Raw genomic sequence first — 24861 nt, 5'->3', positions numbered from 1 at the left:
AAGTTGCCCTAGATTTTATGGCTGCTGCCCAAGGGATGTGTCCCAGGATCACCAGCTCTGATAGCCAACAAGGCTTGAATTCATAAGGAAGCAGTTCTTAATGGTTGCAAGAGCACCCTCTCCATTCTGTTGTGGCAGTACACCACAGTCCAATACAGAGGGTGCAGGAAAAACACACATCTTCAAGTTTACCCCTGGAAGGGGCTTAACCATTAACTAACTACCCCAGCTGCTGAGAGAGGACCTACTTTCCAAGCAGCCTGCATGTCTAGGTGCAGAATATGATTTGCCAATTTGGGCCACTGACATGTTCTCAACTACTGAAACAAATAAGAATGAAGATGGTGGCTTGGACAATTACAAAGGTTTCAGACAACCAGGAGCTCAGGCCAGTCTGACTGACAAGGATTATCTTCTACCCCAGAACACTCTGTCAAGACTGGGAGAGGTGGCCATTTTATCTAATGTGCAGAGAACAACATGAAGAAACCGAGTAACACATTCTAAACAAAGTACAAGATAAATCTCTAGAAAACAGATCTTATTGAAATGTAGATACACATAGTACTTGATAGAGAGTTCAAGATAGTGGTCATAAGGATTGAATCATGAAGAAATATAGGGTCTGAGCAGACCAATTACTAGCAAAGAGATTGAATTAGTAAACAAAATCTCCAACAAAAAAAGTACAAGATACTATGGTTTCTCTGATGAATTCTACCAAATATTTAAAGAAGAATTAATACCAGTCTTTCTCAAACACTTCCAAAAGTCCGAAAAGGAAAGAACACTTCCAAACTCATTTAATGAGGCCATAATCATTTGGAGAAGGAAATGGCAACCCACTCCAGTATTCTTGCCTAGAGAATCCCGTGGACAGAGGAGCCTGGTGGGCTGCTGTCCATAGGGTCATGCGGAGTCGGACACTACTGAAGCGACTTAGCATGCATAGCATGCATGCAATCATTTGCTTACTTGAATGAAGTCTGGAAACTTCCTGTGGAAGGCTTCTTTTCTGTCCATCTTTTACCCATTGTGTCAAGTTCATTATCTAGAATCTTCCCAACCCAGAGATCGAACCCAGCTCTCCTGCATCGCAGGTGGATTCTTTACCATCTGAGCCACCAGGGAAGCCTGAAAAAGCCTGTCCCAGGGTCTACTGCATTGCAGACAGATTCTTTACCAACTGAGCTCCATTATCTAGAATACCCTTGTCATATTTAGTTTGTTCAATTAATTAATTAATTGAAACACTTTTCCAATAAATATTTCTGCTACAGGATCATTTGTGGGTAAAGTTAATTAAAATCCATATAATCAGACCCCCAATCAAATGAAAACTTCACTTATTCATTCAATTTTTAGACTTAATTCTAAGTTCATTTTACAAAAATATACAAAAGTTTGATTTCAGATATGTGTTTTGAATCATGTAGTTGATCTTATTCAATCAGTGATTTAAAAGTGTGTCACAAAGAAAAGAATAACCAATACTGTCTCAATCTGAATAGCTATTTTTATTAGCATTATTCATTATCTTAATTAAAGACCTGAAACCCCCCATATTGAATATCTCTATTTCCAATCCTGAGTGATTAAAATCCTCATGTTTTCTCTTCTGTTTTATAATTTTTCTGTCTCAGTCAATAATGTCTCATGTTTGGGACCTAGGTTCATTCTGCAGGATCCGCTGCCCTTGCTATCTCCTGCTGAAAGGAGCATGGAGCCACTTTCCTTTTTAATGCTGAGTTGCATCGAGCCTTTCAGATAGCCTTCCCAGTTCCAGAGGATCAATAGGAAGGCAGGAAACTTCTTGTCGCTTCACTGCTGGGAACCATGGTGCTGACATTTATAATCCAATTTTGATAAGGAATTCAGCTAAAATTTGATCTGCCAGTCATTTCAAAGTTGTTACTCGCACACCCCACCCAACCCCTCCATAATGACTTTCCTAAATGCTTTTTCATTATGGAACACAAATTAAAACTACACAGAATTCATAAGCATATATAAAATCTTAAGCATTTCAAAGCAGATTTTAAAAGAAAATAATTGCTTCTTATACTGAAGAAAAGACTGAGTAAAATAGAAATGAAAATACTATGTATAATATTTATTTCTAGCCTTAATGTTAAGATTATATTTAAACATACACAAAAAACAACAAAGGTGAAAGCTACCAAACATACCAACAAATGCTAGAATGGTTAATTTTTTTATTTCTTTCATTTTTACTGTTATTTATCCTTGTTTCATAACAATGCTTGCATTTTAGATAATTACCAAAATTGAACAGCAGAGGGCAGAGAATAGCAAACTGTGTCTTTCAGCACACTATTCTATTATTTTAGTCTCAGTGGTTTTGAAATTTTCAAATTTGATTTTACTACTGATCAATATGAGATATATTCTTGAAACAGGAAGTTTCTAAGTATTAAAAATAAATTACAGTATTTTTCATTTATTTGCATAACCACTTCCTTCAGCTGATTTAGTATTCTATGTCTGAAAAATGCTATATGATAAATACTATCATGAATTTGAAAAGTTTCATTAATTATAATACAAGCACAACAATGTCAATGCTGCAAGAGATGTATCTGTCTATATTTGATGTGAAAGGTACATGTCTTGTGAAAGACAGTAACAAAGTAATAGTTGAATTACAAGTAATGCCTACTAAATTATTTCTATTTTATATATGAATTATAGTTGGTCACTAAACAGTAATATTTCCTTGAGATCTTTCATATTATTTACTAGGAAAAATGTTTCTATGATTCAGCAAATTCTTATTTTATATTATTTATTTTTATAGATTGTAATTCAGTCAATTCTGGGTTCACCTTTGTCCTTGACTTTGAAATAGATTACGATAAAAATAGCTTTTGAAGCGACCTCTTTAAAAAAAAATTAATTTACATTGACCCATTCTTTAAACATGACCAATTCTCCACATTTAACCTTCTCTCTCTCTCTCTCTCTCCTTTCATTATTATTTACTTGATATGAAGTTTAAGTTTTTCTTTTGGGAAAAACTGAATGAAGAAAAGCGATGGCTGAAAAATTTTCTATTTTGCTCTGAGTTGTTATTCACTCTTTTGTATAATAAAGAGTTCAAATAGAGAATAATGCAAATCATTTTTGTGCCTTACATCACTACTAGTGATGGAATAGATCAGATGTATTTAATTATCCTTTATACTGTTAATGTGGAATATATTAATGTATGTCTTCCTTACTATTTTCATTCTCAACTTTTAAAAGGCTTTAAAATTTTTTTAAAGGCATTTTGACTCACAACATCTGTCTCATATACAAAGAAGTGTATATTAATGGACTAAAGTGAATTATTGGTGATAGAATTGAGTGGTATTTTTACCTGCAGTATAAAATCTTATTAATAGATTATGGATTCTTTTACTTCCTGGCTTAAGAATACATATAGAAAATCAAAAAGAGGGAAAGACTGTGACTTGGAATTCCAGAATTCCATGATTAGAGAGCCATAGAGTCCACTTTTGCCTGGAGAATCCCAGGGACGGGGGAGCCTGGTGGGCTGCTGTCTCCGGGGTCGCACAGAATCGGACACGACTGAAGCGACTTAGCAGCAGCAGCAGAGTCCACTTTGCTCATCTTTCTCTTTTTAAAAGTTGAGGCCCAAGGTGATTAAGGGGAAGTATAACATGCAACAGTCAACAAGGAGGCTATACTAGTAATATTACTGTGACAATTGCATGGGAAAGCAGCACAGTAGACTAACTCTTGGCTTTCTGAAATATTACTAGGCTACTCCTTCTGTGATGTGAGATCCAATCTCCTGCCTCCTGGAAACAGTCCCTTGTACTCAACCATCCTTTATTGCTTTGTTTAAACCACTAAAGCCATTAACTCAGTGAGGAATTTCTGCCAAAGCAGGTCCCAGGTGTCGGCTTGGCAGGCTGGGCAAGTTGGTGTCACAGCCCGGTGGAGCACAGTGTAAAAATGGGATTTCCATGCAAAATGTTCCAAAGATTCAACCTTGATCTTCTTCTATGCGCTTTTGACCTTTAAAGATAGAAATTTAGGTTTTCCTTGGATCTTGCTACGTCCCATTTAGCTAAAGTTCACACTTTTGGAGCACTTCTTCATGAGTGTTTTGTTTGCTTTCCTGCGGGTCAGGTGAGGTGGGTGGCAGCGTTTCTCTACTGCTAGGTGGGATTTACAGGCTGCAGAAGATAAAAAATAAGCATTGCTTGCATCCTAAGACAGCAGGGCCTGGTGAGAGAATGCTTCACCGCCAACGGCAATTAGCAGTTCGGCTTTTGCACGGCAGCCGGAAGTGGGCTTTGCTGCATTTGGTCCAGGCTGGAGCATCTATCTCCGCTGCAGTGGCCGCGGAGGCACAAAGGTAGCGCGGAAGGGAGTGGGGCGCTGTCCGCGGTGCTGAAAGGCATATCCCTGGTGGGCGCGACAGCTCGCGAGACCCGAGGTCTCCCCGGGGGGCAGCGGCGGCCAGGCTCCGAGCCTCGCTCCCAGCCCTGCGCGCGCGAGACGCCGGGGCGCGGGGGTGGGCGGGGGAGGGGTGCTCCAGCCGCCCCCCGCGCCTCGCGCACGCGCGCCGGGCCCGCCTGCCAGTCTGTGACTCGCGTGTGTCTGTGTGTGTGTATGTGTGTGTGTGTGCGCGCGCGCGCGTGTGAGAGAGGGGAGAGGGAGAAGCGCGCGAGGGTGAGTGTGTGAGCGCATGGGAGGGTGCTGAGTGTTCCGAGGCGCTGGGACCACAGCGGCAGCTTGCTGGAAACTGCATCTAGCCGGTCCTCCGGACTTCGGAGCAGGCGCGGGGCGCAGGGCGGCAGCCACCCGCAGGACCTGGAAATAGGGATTCTTCTGCCTCCACTTCTGGTTTTTAGCAGCTTGGTGCTAAATTGCTGTCTCAAAATGCAGAGGATCTAATTTGCCCAGGAAAACGGCCAAAGAAGGAAGAGGAGGAAAAGGAAAAAAAAAAAAAAGAAAGGGTATTTTGTGGATGCTCTACTTTTCTTGGAAATGCAAAAGATTATGCATATATCTGTCCTCCTTTCTCCTGTTTTGTGGGGACTGATTTTTGGTGTCTCTTCTAACAGCATACAGATAGGTAGGTACCCTTTGTGCTCTGCTTTTGAATTGTGCATAATTTGGTGGTAATCTTTGTTCACGGTGGACAAATTAATTCATGTCATGTAGACTTATGTCATACCTTGACTGCATTCCAGATTTAAACTGCCTAAAATATACATGTTTTTCTTAGGATGAAGCAAAGGCAAAAGATTGTGTCTCTGATACAACAGAGAGAAAGATCTTCTCTTTTAGAACCCCCAAATTTTATTCATTTCGCCTTAACAACATTTTCCCGTTTGTTCGGAATCTCTAGGGGTCTGAATGCACAGCTTGTGATCACTAGGGAAGAACATTTCTGGCCACCCACCTGGCCCTCGAGCTCCTTCGTGTCTTGACCCGCTCCGTGTCTGGTCTATACCCTTTGGATATCTTCCCCAGCTCCCCTGTTGCCCGGGTCCAGGGATGTGTTTATTCGTCCTATTAACGTGAACCAGGGACTCCTGGGCAGTCCCCCGCTAGCGGGCTCCTCTCCTCCTCTCGGGCACTGACACTGTCCTCCTTGCTTGGTGTTTGTTCCTTGCAGGGGGGCTGTTTCCCAGGGGCGCCGATCAGGAATACAGTGCATTTCGTGTAGGGATGGTTCAGTTTTCCACTTCGGAGTTCAGACTGACACCCCACATCGACAATTTGGAGGTAGCCAACAGCTTCGCAGTCACCAACGCTTGTGAGTAATGAATATTCATGCCCTTTTGGGGGCCGCACGCGGAAAGCGGGCTGGTGTGTGTGTGTGTGTTTCTGCGTGTCAGTGTGCGGGTGTAGTGACTGCACACGCGCGTGCGTGTGACGGCGTCGGGAGAAAGTGGCTGCATTCTCGGGGACCCCAGCTGGCTGAGAGTTGGGGGCTGAAGGGGAAGCGAGAGCCAAGGGAGAGTGTGCGCACTAGGGAGGGGGGTGGGTGTTGGAGATCGAAGAGGCTTCCTTAGGTTCCGGGGGTTTTGGCTTGGCTGGAGTCTTCAAAAGAAGCCCCCTTCCTCTGCTGGCCTGGTGGCACCCCGCGCGCGGGGAACACGCGGTGCCCCAGGGCGCGCCGTCGGGCTGCTGGGTAGATCCCCCGGCCCCGGGATGAAATCGGCAGGCCTCGCTCCGGGTCACTGTGTGAACCCCGCGAGCCTGTATTCTGCCCCAAGACGGGACAAGTTGTCACATCGGTCCCATAGTCGGCTTGGGGTCGTTACATAAGGCCCACTGAAGGGTGCAGCGAGGCTGACGCAGGCCGGGCTACCCGTACAGTCTTTCCTCGCGGCCCCGGGATCCGCAGCCTGAGTCCCGGGGCGATCATGCGCCGGGCACCGTGGGCCCTCGCGGGCCGGGGGCTTTGTTCTCAAGTCGCGGGGCTCCCATAGAGGATGCGGGAGGAAAAGGACCTAAAAGAGGTGGCATGCACCGAGTTTGAAATCGAGAAGTAGTCAGCCGATCAGCCATTTTAGTCTTCGCAGCCATCCTGTTAGTCCCAGCGCAGCGTGCAGTACTTGGGGACCCGCTGCGAAGCTACATCCAGGCTTCAAAGTAATAGGATTCAAGCAATTAAGTCTCTCTCCGCACGGTTCAGTGGAAAGACCGGCTGGCCCGGGTCCAGGCGCGGCCACCCCAGCGCGGACGTGGGCGGTGCGGCTACTGCCGGACCCCCTGCCCTCTGCCGGCAGCTGCTATCCTGCCCTAGCGACGAGGTTGGGGCGACTCCTTTCTGAATTGATGTTCTTGGTGTTTATTTCAGAGTTGACAGTTTCGCGGGGGGATTTGCACATGGCTCACCTCCCACTTCGTCTTCCCTGTAAAGGACAGCGGAAAATTACCACCGAAAAATTCCAACTGCAGTGTTCCCACTTTAGGCAAACAACTGGTTAGCATCCCACGTCCCCATGTTGAGCTTTAATCGTATATTCCATGGGTTAGCTTGATTGTAGTATCAGGAACATCCTCAGCTCGTTTTGAAACTGCCATCAACCAAATGAATGAAGGAATGAAACAACTCTTTTTGATAGAACAGGGGTCATTATTATGGAGCTGTTTGATGCTTAAAATTCAACTGTTTCTGAAAGCATATTTAAAAAGATTTCAGTGCTGTATATATATATATTTTTTTCACATGTTGATTCCAAGAGAGAAAAGGAACTGGGCATGATGGGAAGGAAGTGGGAGGAAGAGAGACTGAGACTTAAGTGAATATTCAGTTAAAAACAAAATCTTCCTAAAAGAATGTAAGAATATCTTGAAAATTTTTAGCATGTAGATACACAAAGAAACCGGCTATAGTTTTTTTTGAAGGCCTTTATAATTTGACCTATTTACTACCAGAATTAGATTATTCATTTGAATTGATACCAGGTCTCTAGTTTTTTTTTTTCCCCCTCTGAATTGTGAGTTTGACACACAATTGGTCTAAATATCCAACTGTTTATAATTGTAAAATAGTGTGAAAATGCTGTGGTAAGTAATGAACCTAAACGCAAGACTAGGATTATTGGGAGGATTTAGGTTTTAAAAACTAGGTGAAAAGAATCGATATCTCTGTGTTTTGAAAACGGTCAATGATGTAGAAGTTCATTCATTGGTGAGAATTATTCCAGGGCCTGGCTGAGAGCAGAGGAGTTAGGTCCACTGAAGGAAACAAGTATTTCCTCATTCCAAATGCTGAATGACTCTGCTGGGGCTTGTAAAGACTAAAGATTATGGTTAGTTAAGTGACTAGTTTAGGTCCTCAGTCTCAATATTTTTGAATAATTTATTTAATGTAAATTTTATTGAAATAAGATATGCAGACAGAAAATATACACATATTAAACAGATATAAATACATAAAGTTCCACAGAATGGATACATCCATGTAATAAGAGATGGATTTCATTAGAAAAACAGAAACACAATTTAATTTGCTTGACAATTCTAAACCATCCAAGTGAGTGGAATGAAAGTCATTCAGTTGTGTCAGACTCTGAGAACCCATGGACTATACAGTCCATGGAATTCTCCAGGCCAGAATACTGGAGTGGGTAGCCTTTCCCTTCTCCAAGGGATCTTCCCAACCCAGGGATCGAACCCAGGTCTCCTGCATTGCAGGTGGATTCTTTACCAGCTGAGCCACAAGGGAAGCCCAATTCTAAGAAAATGGGACAATCAAATCTTCATTTTGCATCGATATTTTGTTTTTCTCAGAAAATAAAACTGAAATAAAAGATTGTATGTCTCCATGTCACAAAGTTACTCCTGTATGGATTATTCAGTGACACTAAAATAAATGTCAGTGAGGATCTGAATGTATTTTCAAGTTTCTGGCATGGGAATTCAGAACCATGGCCTGTGCAACTGCTGTGCATAAGCAATCTTTTGATTGCTGAATAGAACTAGTTACAGAAGAAAAAATTCTATCACTCATTGAATAGAATTTCCTGGAGTTGACATTAGCTCATCTACTCAAAACTTAAAATTTTGGGGCTCAATTTCTTCATTTCTTTAGGAATTTTACAGTACAGAGTTTGCAAAATGAAATGAAGTGTTTGTATCCTTTTTTTTTCTTCTTTTTAAACCAAGAGTAATAGAGAATGTAAAATTATTTTATTTCTTTTCAGAGGGAGAGAGAGATGCTTACATATAAACTGCACTCACAAAGTGAGCAGTCCAGAAATGAGTGGAAATCTCTGATACCAAATTTATTAAAGATGAGTCTTGATCACTTAAATCCTGCTCAAGGCTTTTACTCCAATGCTTAGCCTTTTGTTTCCTTGGCTCCTCAGTCAGGGGAATCCTTGATTCTTTCCTTTATGAAGTGGGAGCAGCAGTGTCAAACATGTAGGTAGCGGAAACCAACCTGACTTTCTCCCATTTCCTACAGAAATCTAAGGAATTCTACTTCATAATTCTACCATTAAAATATGTATCATCAGTCAGCATTCATAAAATAGCTTGCCCTTCCTCTGAGTTAAAGCATAAAAATCCCATAGGGTAAATTTAACCCTAAATGTAATATATAAATTTAATGTGTTAAGAAAGTAAAATTATGAATATTAATAATATAATTGTAAAATAGCAAAGACTTTAGTTTGCTAATTTAATTGTATTCCTGAGATGGAAGGGCTGCTTTGGGAATGCTGAGACTGACATGGCAGGACCCACTGAATGGGTTAAGGTTTTGCAAACGAAATGAAGTCATTGCATTCTGAACCCAGTAAATGCTGTGCAGGCTCTGAACTTCCTCCCACGCCCTCTTTCACAGTCACAGTGGGATAATTCAAGTACCTACTTGTTCCCATTTGTTTCCATGGTACCTGAGGAAATAAAGACAGATTTTCAGGTTTTTGCCTTCTCCTTTTTCTGCCTCCCTCCCCATTTCCTTTCTTCCTTCTTTCTTCTTAGCTAGAGAGCCTACTAAGCTTTTATTTTTCTTCCCCCTCAAGCCTGCTCCAACTTAAGACTTCAACATGAGAAAGTCCATGAAACCAGAAAAATAAATAACAGCATCCGATGTTCAACAGTTAAGTCAGTGATGGGCCTCAAGAATTCCTTCCTTCCTCTCTCCTTTCCTTTTTCTCACCTCCCACTTCAGCTTCAGTGTTTGTTGCGTACCTTCTAGTCATCAGAGAATAAATGAATGCTGTTCCTATAGTAACTCATTTTCCCCTAACCTTTCCCCTTAATTCTCTTTCCTATAGTTTTCAAATCCTTATGGGCCTGGAGGCCTTCCCTGTACACTGCCACTTGGTCTTGTCTAAGCAGTTTGGTCTGAGGATGTGATGATATTCTAATAGTTTTTCTACAAAAGCAATTTATTACAGTAACATTTTTATGAAAATAATAAATGTGATATTGACATGTATATTCACATATTGTTATATAGGTTAACAAAATCAACAGGTTTTAGGAAATAATAAACATTTTTACATTCTAAAAGTTTTGATAAACTTTAATGTTGTGCTCATTATTAAAACTTGGTTAAAATAAAATTGTCTAAAAGAGCTATGAACATATTTGATCACATAGGGCTTTGGAATTAAAATTATTAAATGTCTTCTTCAAAATTGTTCCTATTTTTTAATGAATGACTGACAAATAGTTATTAACATATTTTAAAATAATTTAATACTTTGATATTTCAATTTCATAAAAAATAAATTGTAAAAATATTAAATTTAAAGAAATAGCAGATAAAAATCTGCTTTTTCTCTAAGCCAGTAGATGGAGATGTTGGAGAAAGCATAGTTCTTTCATAAAACTGTTGCGTACACTGAATACCCTTTGAAACATTGTAAACACATTTATTTAGAGAAATTGAAAAAATATGTATAAGTGGCATCTGTTTTAGAAAAATTCATTTAAAATGAGGTATTTGAAAAGTAACTCCCAATGCCTTTTAAAAAGAATGTCTTTGATTTTTTATTTTATTTTAAAAATAGATTATCTTAAATATCCTTGTGAATTTGATTCATAAAGAAATTCAGAAATAGCATTGATTATAAGACTCTTGGAAGAAAATATTCTAAAAGTATATTTTTTGGCTTTTTAACTTTGATTCTTCAGGTGTAATCTATTTATTTATTTTATTGAAGTATATTTATTTCATTGAAGTATAACTAATTTGCAGTGTTGTGTTAGTTTTATATGTGCATGCATGCATGCTAAGTTGCTTCACTTTTGTCTGACTCTTTGCAACCCCATGGACTGTAGCCCTCCAGGCTTCTCTGTCCATGGTATTCTCCAGGTGAGACTACAGGAGTGGAGTTCCATGTCCTTCTCCAGAGTTTCATATGTACAGGAAAGTAATTCAGATAAATATATGTATGTATCCTTTTCCAGATTATTTTCCCTTATAGGTTATTATAAAATATTGGTTATAGTTTCCTGTACTATACAGTAAATCCTTCAGGTATTATTTTAAGGTATATTTCTTATCATTGCATTTTAGTCATGAATTATTGAGATGTGTATCTGCATTCATCATATTGATGCTTGCTAAATCTTTGTTACACTTTGCATGAATTTGTCTGTATGTGTGTGTGTGTAATTATATTGTAATTATGGATTATGAGTAGCTATAGTTTGGGTGAGCTATCATGTTCTTTATTCTGTCAAGATAATTACCAAAGCCTAGAGTTACCTATTTTAATGTATGCAAAAATTTTCATACAACCAGAATCAACTTGGATGCTCTTAAGCAATCATAAGAATTAGTAGTGTACCAGAACACAATACCTTATAACCTGAGGTTAAATCTTTGATTATAATCAATTGGAGGTTACAAAGAATAAAATAGCTCTTTAAATGTAAGAATAATTAATTTGTTGTTGGATTTTTTTTTTTTTTGTAGTTAAGCTTTCATACTCCAAGTATCACAAGAGAGTTTTAGGAAAATCAGACATCATACTTATCAGAAATCAAAAAATGGTGTTGGTTGAAATATTCAGTTTAGGATATGAGAAACTAAATATTTAACTAGAAATGAGTATATGAAACTATAGGAACTTAATAGTAATCGGAATTTACTCTTATGCTATTATTGCTTTTTGAGGTCTTGCAGACTTCCACCTACTGAGTTGAGAAGTCTGGGGCTTTTCCCTTTCATATCAAGCCTTTACAATGAAGGGGTCGTTGCACCTTGACATTAAGACAATAGAATGCTGATTCATGTCAGAGTCTGTATCTTCTTGGAATTTCTTCCCAAAACCACCTTTCAAACTTCCTGGAGCCCGGACCATTTTAGGGAAGGCAGTAGAAGGCCAGTTGTTTCCTGGGTACTCTATCAGGTGTTGCTGTATTGTTGACTTTTCAGAGTGCGCTTTTTTATTTTTCCCCTCTTCTTCCTCTGTTCTTCTTTTCCCTTTTAAAAAGTCAGCGAAAGTGCTTTGCTTAATCTGTAGAGCAGGTGCTACTACAAGGAAGTAAACCTAAATTGAAATGTTTTTTATTTTTTTAAGTAAGCAGAGGATATATTACATAGAGCTAAAATCTTGTATTAATAGTAGATTTAAATATTGTATTGGGATGCTAGTGGCCAGTGGGTAAATGTATTTCCTTTCTTCTTTAATTGATTTCTACTGAAGATTCCCTAGACAAAATTGAAATTCCAGATTTTTTTTATTATGGCAATTTTCATTCAGAATTTCTGAGATTTTCTCTAATGATCTGAACAACTCATTGCCAAATGTCTTAAATGAATATGCCTCTTCAATAGGATAGGAAAAATCATTGTTGAATTAAAATCTACCCACAATTTCTTTCTCAAATCTCAAAATCACCTATAATTTAAAATTTTTCTAGCAATAAAGTATTTTTCAAAAAAGATTTCACTAGTTTTGGAGAAAAATGAATCTGCTTCTTACAGTGGTATTTGTTAGTCTAAAACCTATTATTTTTGGTTACTATTCAAAGTATCTTGTCATTTTTGATTATTACAATTTATAGAAACTTTTAAAATTAACATGGAGAATGAAAATATGCCTTTCTTAAAGTCACGGTCATGCCACTGTTGGCTTTGTATGCATCACGATTTTTAATCTATTAAACAGACTTCATATAGCAGAATTTCTTGGTATAGAATTATATTTACTAAATTCAGAATGTTGCTATTACTCTACATTTGGATTTTATAAGAAACAATTTCTTTGGTATCTGCCTCCAATATTATTCAGATAGAGGTGTGATGCATTTTTCATTTTCATCTACAAGTTAGATATGTTCAAAGTTATTATCTTTTCCCCTACAACTACACTGCTCTGTGTTAAAATGCTTTGCTGAAATAAATGTTGGGATGATGCAGAAGCCATGTTGCAGTGGTTAGCCTACAGGACTCTATTCTCAGTACTCTGAGGCTGTGGGAGTGTCGGTCGTCCGTTGTTGTTTGAATTTTCACAAAACATGACTATACACATTCCTTGAATAGCCACAAAATTGTCTTAGTCTCCCCCCAGCCCCCATTCCCAGGATATTATATACCATGATTTTCTGTTAATTCTTTCATTTTTTAATTAAAAAATTAAAACATCAATATTTATTTTATTTTAAATTAATTTTATTGGAGTATATTTGATTTACAATGTTGTGTCGGTTTTAGGTGTATATGCAGAGTGACTCAGTATATATCTATTCTTTTTCAGGTTCTTTAGCCATATAGGTCATTACAGAGTATTGAGTATAGTTCCCTGTGCTATTCACTAGGTTGTTATTAGTTATCTATTTTATATATGGTAGTGTTTATATGTCAGTCTCAATCTTCCAATTTAGCCCTTCCCACCCCCTTTTCCCTTTGGTAACCATAGTAAAATTTTTACAAAGCACCAAATTGCAAAAATATTTTTTCTTTTAGAGATATTAGATAATGAAAAATTTATAGACACAGTTTTTTTATGAACCAATTGCTCTAATATTTCCACTAATGGGTGTGATTCTTTTATATGTATGCCTTTTTTTTTTTTTTCATTTGTGTATGGGCAATTTATCATTACCACTTGTTTTCTTGTAACTTAACTTTGTCCTATTTTTTATCCTATTGGTAATTTGCTTCAGCAAAAATGAAACCCAATTTGTAATTGTAGTTTTCTTCCTCATATATTAATTAACACAATATTTCAAAATTATCCAAAATGCTTACTACTAATCTGTAGCTTAAAGTTTAAAGACAGTTTTGAAATGTAGAGTCTTGACAGTTATAAGAATCTTCAACTGAATAGAATAAATAGGTGTGGGAGTCAGGGGTTTGTTATAGGAAGGGGATCTATGAGGACAGAGTTGCTTAGATTGTTTTAGTTTTCATCTCAACATTTCTCAAAAAATGACACATACCTGTCAGTTTTACTGTTTATTTAGATTGTCATACAGAATTTTACTTTATAGTTTTAAGTATGTTAACATCTACCCTTTTTTTCCTGATTTTTATTCTAATATTTACAATATGAGCACATACTGAACTGAATTGAGAAATGCCTGCATTCTAATGTGTCTTTAATACTTTGATTAGGGCATCATATTTCTACTGAGCTATTTACCCTTTGTGTAAAATTAATTTCAAACTGTAACCACTGTGGTATTCACTTACTTTATGCTACTCTAATTCTTACACTCTGAAATTCAGTGAAACTCAGAATGTGCAATTCAGTGCAAATATTTTTAGTCTAATCTTTATAAATACCAAGTGATACTGATGGAAATGATAGAAATATATTTGTATAATCTGAGTATATCTATGCTTATTATGAAATCAGAATAAATGTTACCTAATTCTTCATCCCTGTAGCAGAATATGGTCTTAATCAATCATATCTAACTTCAGCATAAAATTGACTGAAACTCATGTTACATAATTTAAGAAAAGGTTTTCTCAGACCGTAAAACTTTTGCAGCTTATACTAAGGTTTTGCATTAAAATACTATTCTCTTTCAGAATTAGTATTCGTTTTACAATTTCCCTTGAATTAGCATTTGGTCCACTGCAGTAAGACTATGTCAACCATGTGATTATATATTTTTTATTACTTATGCAAGAATAAAAAGATAGGTTGAGCATTTTGAAATAATTGTTTTTTTACAAAAGGGAAAAAAAAATATTTTTCTTCATTGTGGATTGAAATTCCGAGATTTCTTTAAGTGTGGTGATGGTGCCATGGACAAACAGGGAAATCTCCGAGAGGCAGCCTAACTTGATGTGTAGTAGACAAAGGAGTAGGAATTTGGAACTGGAAATTTTTTTCTTTTCATTATCTCTTGGTTTAAGCTTCTTCTTTACCTGGTGTTTGCTTAGTTTGCATGTCTGCAGTCAGGCTTCTACACTACCACTGAGCTAGTACAAAACAATGAATTCTTATCATAATATTACTTTTGATGGATACAATTGGCTGCTGCTGCTTCTGCTGCTAAGTCGTTTCAGTCGTGTCCGACCCTGTGTGACCCCATAGACAGCGGCCCACCAGGCTCCCCCATCCCTAGTTCCAGAGGGAGACAAGAAAGAAAAGAAGCCTTCTGGATCTTTTATAGGCAAAAACACCACTTTCAGGCACTTTATTATTTAGGGCTGGTTAAAAAAAAAAAAAAGTCATTCTTGTTAATCATGAGGTAAACTAAAGCACAGTAGCTAAAAATATGTAATATAGAAGAAATATACTACTAGAGTTTGAATTTATGAGTTAAACTATATCTCCTACATGGGGTTCTTGAGACCTTGTAGGAACACATCAACTGATGGGGTTTATTTGCAGAACACAGAAAAGTTTGTCTTTTTTGTTTGTATTCTGATGGTGACTTATTGTTCTTCTTTAACATCTAGATAGTAGTTTTAACAATCCTAGGTATATATTAAAATGTGTTAGCATGTCTTACAAGAATATTTAACAAAATTAATGATACTTCTTGAACAATATGTAAGTTTTTGTCATTAATTATGCAAAAAATCATTAAAGCACAGTTTGGGACTGAAATGCAGGACGTAATGAGCAGTTTCAATTTGAAGAATAAGAATGATCAGGAAAGGGGAGTCAGTTTTATCGACATACTGGGAAATGTCATCTACATTTTAGTGGTACTCATTTGGAGTATTTTAAAGATATTCTTTAAAGGCTTCATGTAAGTTATTTGTTAGGAATTGCAGATTTTAAGGGATTGTCTGTTTTCAATAATCCAGCTACCACGGAAGTAGCTTTTGCAATTCTCAAGTGGGAGAGGGGCTTCTCTTTAAGAAAGTTCTGGAAGTGCCGATCTCCAGGAGTGGTAGGAAGTGTGTGTTTGCTAGTTTTTCTTGAAAGACACAGTTCAACTTAGGACATGAGTTTTCAATTTATTTATGTCTTATCCTTTGTTTGGGAGGGATTGAAAAATTTCAATCTTGTTTTTAGTTTATGTATGAAATGGAGATATTGAACTTTATGATTCCCCAGCACTTTACTGTTTGTAGCTTTATTTGTTTTATCAGTTTTTTTTTTTTTTTTTTTAGTTTTTATTAGTCTGCAATGTTATTACTAATTTTCATGTGGAGAGGAAATTTTAGGAACAGAGGCAAGATTCAGAGGAAGTATCAAGGTGCTACATAGTTTCAGTTTTTTCCTTTGTCTCTCAGAACACAGGCAAGTCAAAATCATCATCTTAATGATAAATGTTCTTTGGAAGGAAAGATGCTGAAGCTGAAACTGCAGTACTTTGGCCATCTCATGCAAAGAGTTGACTCATTGGAAAAGACTCTGATTCTGGGAGGAATTGGGGGCAGGAGGAGAAGGGGACGACAGAGGATGAGATGGCTGGATGGCATCACCGACTCGATAGACGTGAGTTTGAGTGAACTCCGGGAGTTAGTGATGGACAGGGAGGCCTGGCGTGCTGCGATTCATTGGGTCACAAAGAGTCGGACACACTGAGTGACTGAAGTAAACTGAACTGAATGATAAATGTGGAAGTGCTTTGTGTACGGAAATGAAAGACATTGATTCTTTGTAGTTTGCAGCCATGGTACCGTAAGACACAAAGTAGCATTAGTCGAATCTGAACTTGGAATGAAATTCTGATCTTACTGTTAGATGTGTGACATTGGACAAGTTTAGTGCACTCTAAGTCTGTTTCCACCTTTGTAAAAAGGAATCATGTTATAGAACTATTTTGAAAATAGAGAATAGGCATAAAAGACTATGTGTTTGGTGCATCGAAGTGCATTGTAATTAGTGGACTTTATCACTTTCAGTATTGGGGTCTTTGGCTGGTTTTGATAAACACTTGTTGAGGACAGAGAAAAATGCATTTCTAGTTTCTTGCTGGAATCTTCTGTTTCTTGTGCACCAGGGCAGGACTGTTTGGTGACAAAGGAGAAACCAATGAAGCAAACCACATATGTCATTTAAGGATATGTTTAACGCATTGAAAGAGGAGAATGGTTTTCAAAAGCTGAGATGCTGAAACTCAAGCAGTGTTACATCTTTTCTTTTGTCACATGCCACTTCCATGAGGATGTTCAATAATTTGGAGCTCTTTCATTCCCGGTGAATCTTGCAGCACATAATTAAGATACGTCCACACATTGTCTAACTGCACATTTTAGATTCCTCATGGTTTATTTCACCTAATTAATCAAATTATATCTATTTAAATGAAAAGCAGATGAGAGAATACAAGCTTTAGAACCAGAGTTTGAATATGATTTGTTGCTTTGTGACACAAGACATGTTTTATTTTCTGTTTGTGGAATAAGGCTGTTTCCTCAGCCTTATTATTCCTAATGACATGTAGATGTCATTATTGGGGGTTTAAATGAGAAAATAAGTGCCTTGATTAGTTTGTCCTAAGTGATCCCAATATGCCCTTCTTTCCTGGATCTCAGCCCTTTACAATGAATGGAATAGCGTGCTCAGATTAGTGGAGGAGAATAACATAGAGATCATTGCCTTCAGAGAGCTTATATGTTTGGTACTTTACATTTATATATCACTTTTATCTTTTCAAAACTCTTTCATAGCTGTTTGGTCTTCACTGTAGCTCTCTGCAGTTTATAGGATAAATGAAATTATTATTCATTCATTTCCAGATGAGAAAGCAAATTTAAGTGAGTTCTTCTAACCTGCTTTAAATTTGTGGAGAAACTTCTTTTGCTTTTTTTTTTTTTTTTTTTGCATATGTGCCTATTTGATTTTAACTTACTATTTTCACTTTTAACTATAGAAAAACATAAAAGCAGACACCACCACATTTTAAAAAATAGTTGCTTAGTATTCTCTTTCTTAAGTTTCCTTGCTTTGGTCATTTTGATTTTTTCCCATTATTTTTCATTTCTACAAATATTGCTCTGGTGATCATTCTTTTATATCTTTACCTCTGTTTGTGGATATGTATCTGTGGGAAAATTCCTGGAAATATAAGTGCTGGGTACATTTGGAGTTTTGTTGGGCATTGCTCGCCAGAAAAGGTTGTGCTCATTCAAGAGAATTGAGCTGAGCTTCTGTGAACCTCCCACTTCAGGAGGACAGGTTTCCTGTGCCCCTATTGTTGTGCTGCTCCTCTTGTCTGTTGCATCCACTCTAGTGATGGAACCTTCTTGCTAAGCTGCTGAACTGGAATTAATCAGAGGCAAGATCTTGGCCAGATTTTAGAAATTCAGCTGCAGGCATCAAACTGAAGAACTCAAGACTCTGCCTGGAATGCCCTCCCTCAGTCCTCATTAGATCAACTGGCTGGATGACTACTTTGGCCCAGCTCCGGGGAAACTTCTTTTAGAAAAAAAAGTTCTATTTTAACATCTACTATGTGCTTGTCCTCTGTTATGGATATTGAGAATCTAAAGAAGGTTAAGTTGTAATCCATGTCCTTGAAAAGTTTACACTGTAATTGCTGAAAAAAAATGTTTAAAAATGCACTGGGCTTTATTATGCAAAATAAGTATGCACACTGTTTTATTGAAACAGAGAAATCCAATTCTGAAAAGTAAGAAAATTGGTAAACATGGTAATGTACTGCTGAAAATCTTGGCCTTCTTCAAGAAAGAAGTAGAATGGAATTGGGCAAGAGCATGATTTCTGAAATCAAAAGACAGAATTCAAGTCTAACATCTAACTCTCATCTTATAAGGTAAAGCAATGAAAACCATATTACTTAGCATTTATAAAATTTTCTATCCTTTCTGACAACTTTGGAATAATAATGGTATCTATAAAATAAAGTTTGATAATGAAAATTACACATAGGCATCTGATTTTATAGTTTAAATATGTATGCTTACTAAATCATAGCCTTAAAATATATTTTGAAGAAAACCAAATTCAATGACAAAATAATTGGAAGAATGGAGACCTGCTTCCTTTCTTCTTTTCTTTCTTCCTTTCATCCCTCTTTCTTTCTTGAAGGATTTAGAATATTAATGTTTCTTCAAAAATCAATAAACAATCAATATGAAAGAATAAATACATCTGCTGCAGCCTGAGTCAGAGTTTTTCCCAATGTCCGATTGCAGTGTAGCCAGTATATTAAAATAAGCAGATTGGGTGTGATATGATGGCTCCAAAATTTACCAGTTGTTTGACTTTGTATGTGTAAGTTTAACTTTCTAATCCTCTTTCTTCCTCTGTAAAATGGAGGTTATTATAATACCTGCCTCATAATGAAATTGTCAGATTCAGATGGTAATCACTGCCCTATATAACACAGAGATTGATGCTGCTAATTTCACTGATTTCCAGTCCCCTGAGTGCACATTAATTATATACACTTAGCTCCATGCTTGTAGATTCATGGAAGGGAAGTAGCTATGGAGATCTAATAGAGCTTGCTGTGTCATTTTCAAATTAATAAGCTTCTTTAATACAACCATTTGAGCTAATAGTGGAGACTAGAGCTTTATTGTTCTCATTTTTAGAATACTAATAAATACGCACAAATAAGAATGATGGTGGTGGTTCTCCATGATGAGGGTGACATCCGACCTGGGACTGGCTCTTCCTGTTGTGGCTTCTTCCCTGTGGATCAGTCCTCTGCCCCTTAATGCTGGTCGAGAGGCCCTTTCACACTTTACCAGGAAGTTCCTGCCTCAGAGTGAATAAGGGAGGCTATTTGCCTGTTCCTTGTCTGTCAGAAAGGTCTTGAAATTGAAAATTTTTCAAATAGTTTCTTGTCCAGAGATTATTTTCTTTGGAGAATGGAAAAACAATTTTTGAGGAGATGTAATCACTAAGGAAGTCCCATGAATGAGTTAAATAATTTCCTGGTTTATAAACCATTCGCTCCCTTACTCTGCATTGACTTTCCTTACTCTGAGCCTTCCTTGTGTTGCAGAAAATGGCAGTGTGGAGACTGTTTCATGTAGGGTAGTAAGAACTTGGGTCAGAATTACTCTTCTAAAGCAAAGGCACGTGTTTATAAGATATGTTGTATTGGTGACTTTGGATTTGCGCCTGAAGTAGGAAACATTGGGAAAAAAATCAAATGCTTGTCTTCAGGGTGCTTCCATCCCCGTTGCTTATGTGCATCAAAATCTATCACAGGATTCTCTTCTTTCTTTACCGTTTCTCAAACTTCAGTAGATACCTATTTAACGCCAGTCTTCTAGGTCATGTCTCAGGTGACAAAGAACAGGATAAGTTTCCATTTTGGAAATTATTCATGGGTGCAGAATTATATTTATGGCAAAAGTAGAAATAATCCAGTAGAAAATCTACCTGATTTTCTTATTATTTTAGAATGTGAAGAATAGTCATTGTTTCCAGGTCATTTGTAAATATTCTCCTTTAACTTGGAACTATATTTGAATCAAAGTGTCTTAAAGAGCAGATATGGTAATTCTAAAAATTTTGAAGAAAACATAAAAGAGATGGAAGCTAAAGCCATTGTCTTGCACACTGACTTAGAATATGTTGTTGAAAATGGGGTGATTAAATGAGGAATTGGTGATATTAATGGTGGTGTGCATTTCAGATCTTTTAAAAGCAATTTTAATTTTTGAATCATGTTTGGAGATGATAATTTATATTTTATTTTGCAGGTTTTTCCTTTTTTTGGCTTCTCTGCCACATGTTCTTCAATTTAGTTTGAAATATCATGGAGACACTTACACCTTGCTAGCTCTCTTGTAGCTATACACATAGCTTTAGGAACTTGAAAATTTCAAGTGGCAAAATCTTGAATATCTGAAAAATATGATTCAGGTTTAACATAAGAGAAAAAATTATATAAAAGGATTAAAATATTTGTTAGCAATAGCTTTTAGGTATTGTGGGTGATTTAAAACTTATAACCTGCAAAAATGAGAACTTAGATTCTAAAGGTTTATGTTTTGAAATTTAAACATTATGAAATAAGTAACTCATGGTAATCTTTAAACTTTACAAAAAGGGTATAATAATTGCTGTCTGTGTCTCTTCTCCTCTAATTCTGCTTCTCTCAGATCATGATCATCAGTGGTTTACAGAAATGCTGGTATCATAAACACACTGTTCTTTCTGTATCTTGGTAATTTCCTATATTAACATAAATTGGAGACTTCTTTTATCTGCAGTTTCCTCCTTCTTTAGGGTTCCCACATGGTATTCTGCTGTTATTTATTCTGTCATTTGTTGATAACTTTCCAACTTTTCCTGACTGTATTAATAATATGTGCAGATGGGTTTGCAGAATTAATTTCTATGAGTGGTATATCTCAGTCAAAGGATGTTTGCATTTAAAATTTTGCTGAATATTCAAAAAGATACATGATGTACATTCCTACCTAAAGCATAGGAGTGTGCCTACTCTCATCTGCTCTCAGGAGTAGTATACAAAGTTGACCTTGTTTAGGCTTTGTTATTGTTATTTCACTGCTTAAATTTACAGCAATAAGTTTTGACTAAAGTTAAATATTTCTCACCACATTATTTGCCTTTCTGTATGTAAGTGTGTGTGTGTGCTTGTGCTCAAACTCTTTGCCCATGTTTCTCTTGGGCTGTGGCTCTATTTATTATTTAGCGATATGATATCCATTAAAATAACATGTACTTGTCACAAGTTGTCACCATCTTACCCAGATTTTTTAATTGAAGTATAGTTGATTTACAATGTTGTGCTAATTTCTGCTATAGAGCAGAGTGACTCAGTTATATATGCATTCTTTTTCATATTCTTTTCTATTATGGTTTATCACAGCATACTGAATATAGTTCCCTGTATAGTAGGACCTTGCTGTTTATCCATCCTATATATAATAGTTTGCATTGGATAATCTCAAAGTCTCAACCTATTCCTCCCCTACCTCCTTACCCCTTGACAATCACAAGTCTGTTCTTTATGTCATTTTTCTTTTAATCTGTTCATGATTTTTTTAAAATCATATTCTTAAATTTCCTGTAGTCAAATTTGGAGATTTTTTATTTTATTACTTTAGGATTTTTGTGCCTTGCTCAGAAAGCCTTTTCCCATTCAAGGTGCTTTAAAGAAAAAAAACTGCTTTTCCTTTTATTTAATACCCATCCTATTTTGGTTTCAAGATTAAAAATGAATGTTTCATCTGGATTTATTTGGTATAAATACTAAAACAGGTATACAGCTTCTTTCATAAATTTAGCCAAATTTCATAGCCTATAAACAATCTAATTTTCTCCCTGCTTGATTTGAAATGCCGTCAGAAATCCTAAATTGTTCCTCAGGAATTTAAAGACAAACAGGGAACTTATACAGAAAACAGGATAAATAAGATTAAAACTCTATTACAGGCAAAGGAATGTAAGTTCTGTAAGGCACTTGTTTCCTGAGTAATGCTGTCTCTATAAATTGTGCTTCTGTGTCATTGTGGTCTCAGATCAACAAAAAGGATGTCAAACGGAAGGTTCACTGAGCCCCGAGGGATAAATAGAGGACTGTGTAATGCTTTTGGCTTGCGTTACAGTCCTAATATCACTTAAATGGACTGCTGGTTTGCGTATTTCTTAACCTATTTCAAGGCTTGAGTAATGGGTTATGATTATTACTTGGTTTCTGAATGTCACTTTGAAGACAACTTAGTGTAAAATTCAAGTGTTCACAAATAAAATATTAAAACTAGAGACTGCAATTCAATAAAAGTAAAGGAATTCACATGCTCATGGTTTTATTAACTAATATAAAGTTGCAGCCTCAGTTTGTCTTAAAAACTAGTTATGTGGTCTCTCTAAAGCCAGTATCAAGCAACTGAATTAAGGTATAAATCTGATTTAAACTGGAATACTAGATGCAATACTAAACTGTTACTTTCATCAATAAATAATTTCTGTTTGCCTTAAGGTGTATGACATGCACTGTGTATTTTTGTCCAAACATCAGGGAATTTGTACATCTTTTCATGATAATATTTTGTGGAACTCTGAACTTAATGTGGCCTTGAAGTGCCTTTCTATGATTTTTAAAATGAAAAGATTCTGACTTTCAAGAAACAGTTTCATAAAATGTATTTTATTAAGTTTCTTTAAGATTCTACTCATTTGTTTATATTTATAATATAAATATAAATATATAAATATTTATAATACCCTTTGTTGAATAGAAAAATATTACCTGGGTGAAAATGTAAAAAAAAATTGCATCAACAGAACCACAGTGTTCATTCTTTATGCTAATACTTTAAACAAATTGAATATTTTGCAAACATTGACTTGATGTCATCTCTTACATCATTCCTAAAGGCAGAGGAAAGTAAGAAAAAGCCATTTGATGCCAGGATACTAAAGATGCTGATATACCATAAAGAGTGTCCATAATGCAATTCTAGTCTTATAGTTGAGCAGGACCAAGGTATGCTAAGCAGACAAATTTTTCTAAAAGATTCCATGGAACACAGACCCTCTTCTCTTTTAAGGGACAACTTCTGCTTTTCTTGGTGTTTTTGTTTGTTTATTTGTTTGTTTTACTTAACACTTGTGTCTAAATGGATAATAAAATATGTCAGAATAGCTTTTTTGTTTTGATTTAAGAACCTCAAAGTTTGATTTACTTTTCCATTTAATTTTCTTTGATAGTGATGGTTTAGTCACTAAGTCATGTCCGACTATTGTGACCTCTTGGACTGTAGCTTGTCAGGCTCCTCTATGCATAGGATTTTCCAGGCAAGAATACCGGAGTAGGTAGCCATTTCCTTCTCCAAGGTATCTTCCTGGCTCAGGAACTGAACCCAGGTCTCTTGCACTGCAGGCAGATTCTTTACCAACTGAGCTACCAGGGAAGCCCTTAATTTTCTTTGATACATTCAAATTTCAAAGCACTCTATAACCATATTTGTCTTGTTTCCATTCATTTTTATTTATCTCTTAAGTTTTTTTCCGGTTGCTTGTGCATCATAATGTTTCTCAGGTGAATTTAAATCTTCCTCCAAAATTAATATAAAAACTTTATGGAGTTCTGAGAAGACAGTTCTTCTAATCCTAAAAGTACTTATTAAGGTGGAAAATTTGGAAAACACAAAAGAAAATAAAAATCAGCATTCATTTTACTCAAGGAATAATCATTTTTTAATATTTACCCATGTTCTTTTGTACTTAATGTCATGCTCAGATCTTTTTGATGGTGGTAAAGCCATGTGTAAACTTGATTTTCATGGCTTTGTAATATTGATCTGTAGCTTAATTAGTCAGCTCCTATTTTTATAGATTTTATTTGAATCCTTATTTTATCCATATATTGCTGCAAATGAAAATCATCTTTGTATGTATTTTCCCTCATTTCTGATGATTGAAGTATTATTACAGGATAAAAGGTCATCAAGCATTTAGTTAAGTATTTCTGATTAACACAAAGGAAATCCACACCAATTTATAAGCCTATCAGCAGTCTATGAAAATCCTAATTTCTCAGCATCATTGCTATTTTTAACCAGGGATCAAAAATATTTGGAAAAAAAAAGTTAAAGTTCTCAAAAGCAAACCTGAATTTACCTTTTATGGGCAACTACTTGCATAGAGTTTGCATTATATTAAATATTAAGAGATGATTTAAATTATATGGGTCTGTAGGTTATATGCAAATACAATTAATATATATTTTATACAAGGGACTTGAGCATCCTTAGGTTTTGGTATCCAAGGGCCAGTTCCCCGTGGATTCCAAGCAATGACTATATTCACATCCTTCATCTTTGCTGTCTCCTTCTTTTAGGAGAGTCTTTCTATGTTGCCAGCATACTTGGATCTTTTATTAATATATCTCTTTGATATTTCACCATAGGCATATGGCTTTTGAATTTTGAAAGTGAAGATTACCATAAACTTCATTTCTAGGATCTTAACTCTAAGAATGAGCCAGGTTGAGGCTTCACCTATGTTTTACCAGTTATACCACTAG

The 24861-nt window shown here is 36.5% G+C and overlaps 1 protein-coding gene across 4 annotated transcripts in view; it reads left to right on the top strand.

Moving 5' to 3' along the window:
* The first annotated feature begins 4600 nt into the window (after positions 1-4600).
* Positions 4601-24861, top strand: part of GRIA2 (glutamate ionotropic receptor AMPA type subunit 2) — a 186095-nt gene continuing 165834 nt past the window's right edge. For 2 of the 4 annotated variants that reach the window (XM_061384342.1, XM_061384341.1), the window contains exons 1-2: positions 4601-5113; positions 5660-5800. In XM_061384342.1, coding sequence (XP_061240326.1) covers positions 5026-5113; positions 5660-5800 — 229 coding nt within the window. In that variant the 5' untranslated portion in view covers positions 4601-5025. The remainder of the gene's footprint in view (positions 5114-5659; positions 5801-24861) is intronic. The other 2 variants (XM_061384338.1, XM_061384339.1) reach the window with 1 other exon arrangement.

Source organism: Bos javanicus, chromosome 17, assembly GCF_032452875.1.
Source record: "Bos javanicus breed banteng chromosome 17, ARS-OSU_banteng_1.0, whole genome shotgun sequence".
NCBI classification, from domain to species: domain Eukaryota; kingdom Metazoa; phylum Chordata; class Mammalia; order Artiodactyla; family Bovidae; genus Bos; species Bos javanicus.
This window is presented reverse-complemented; position numbering and strand designations above follow the sequence as displayed.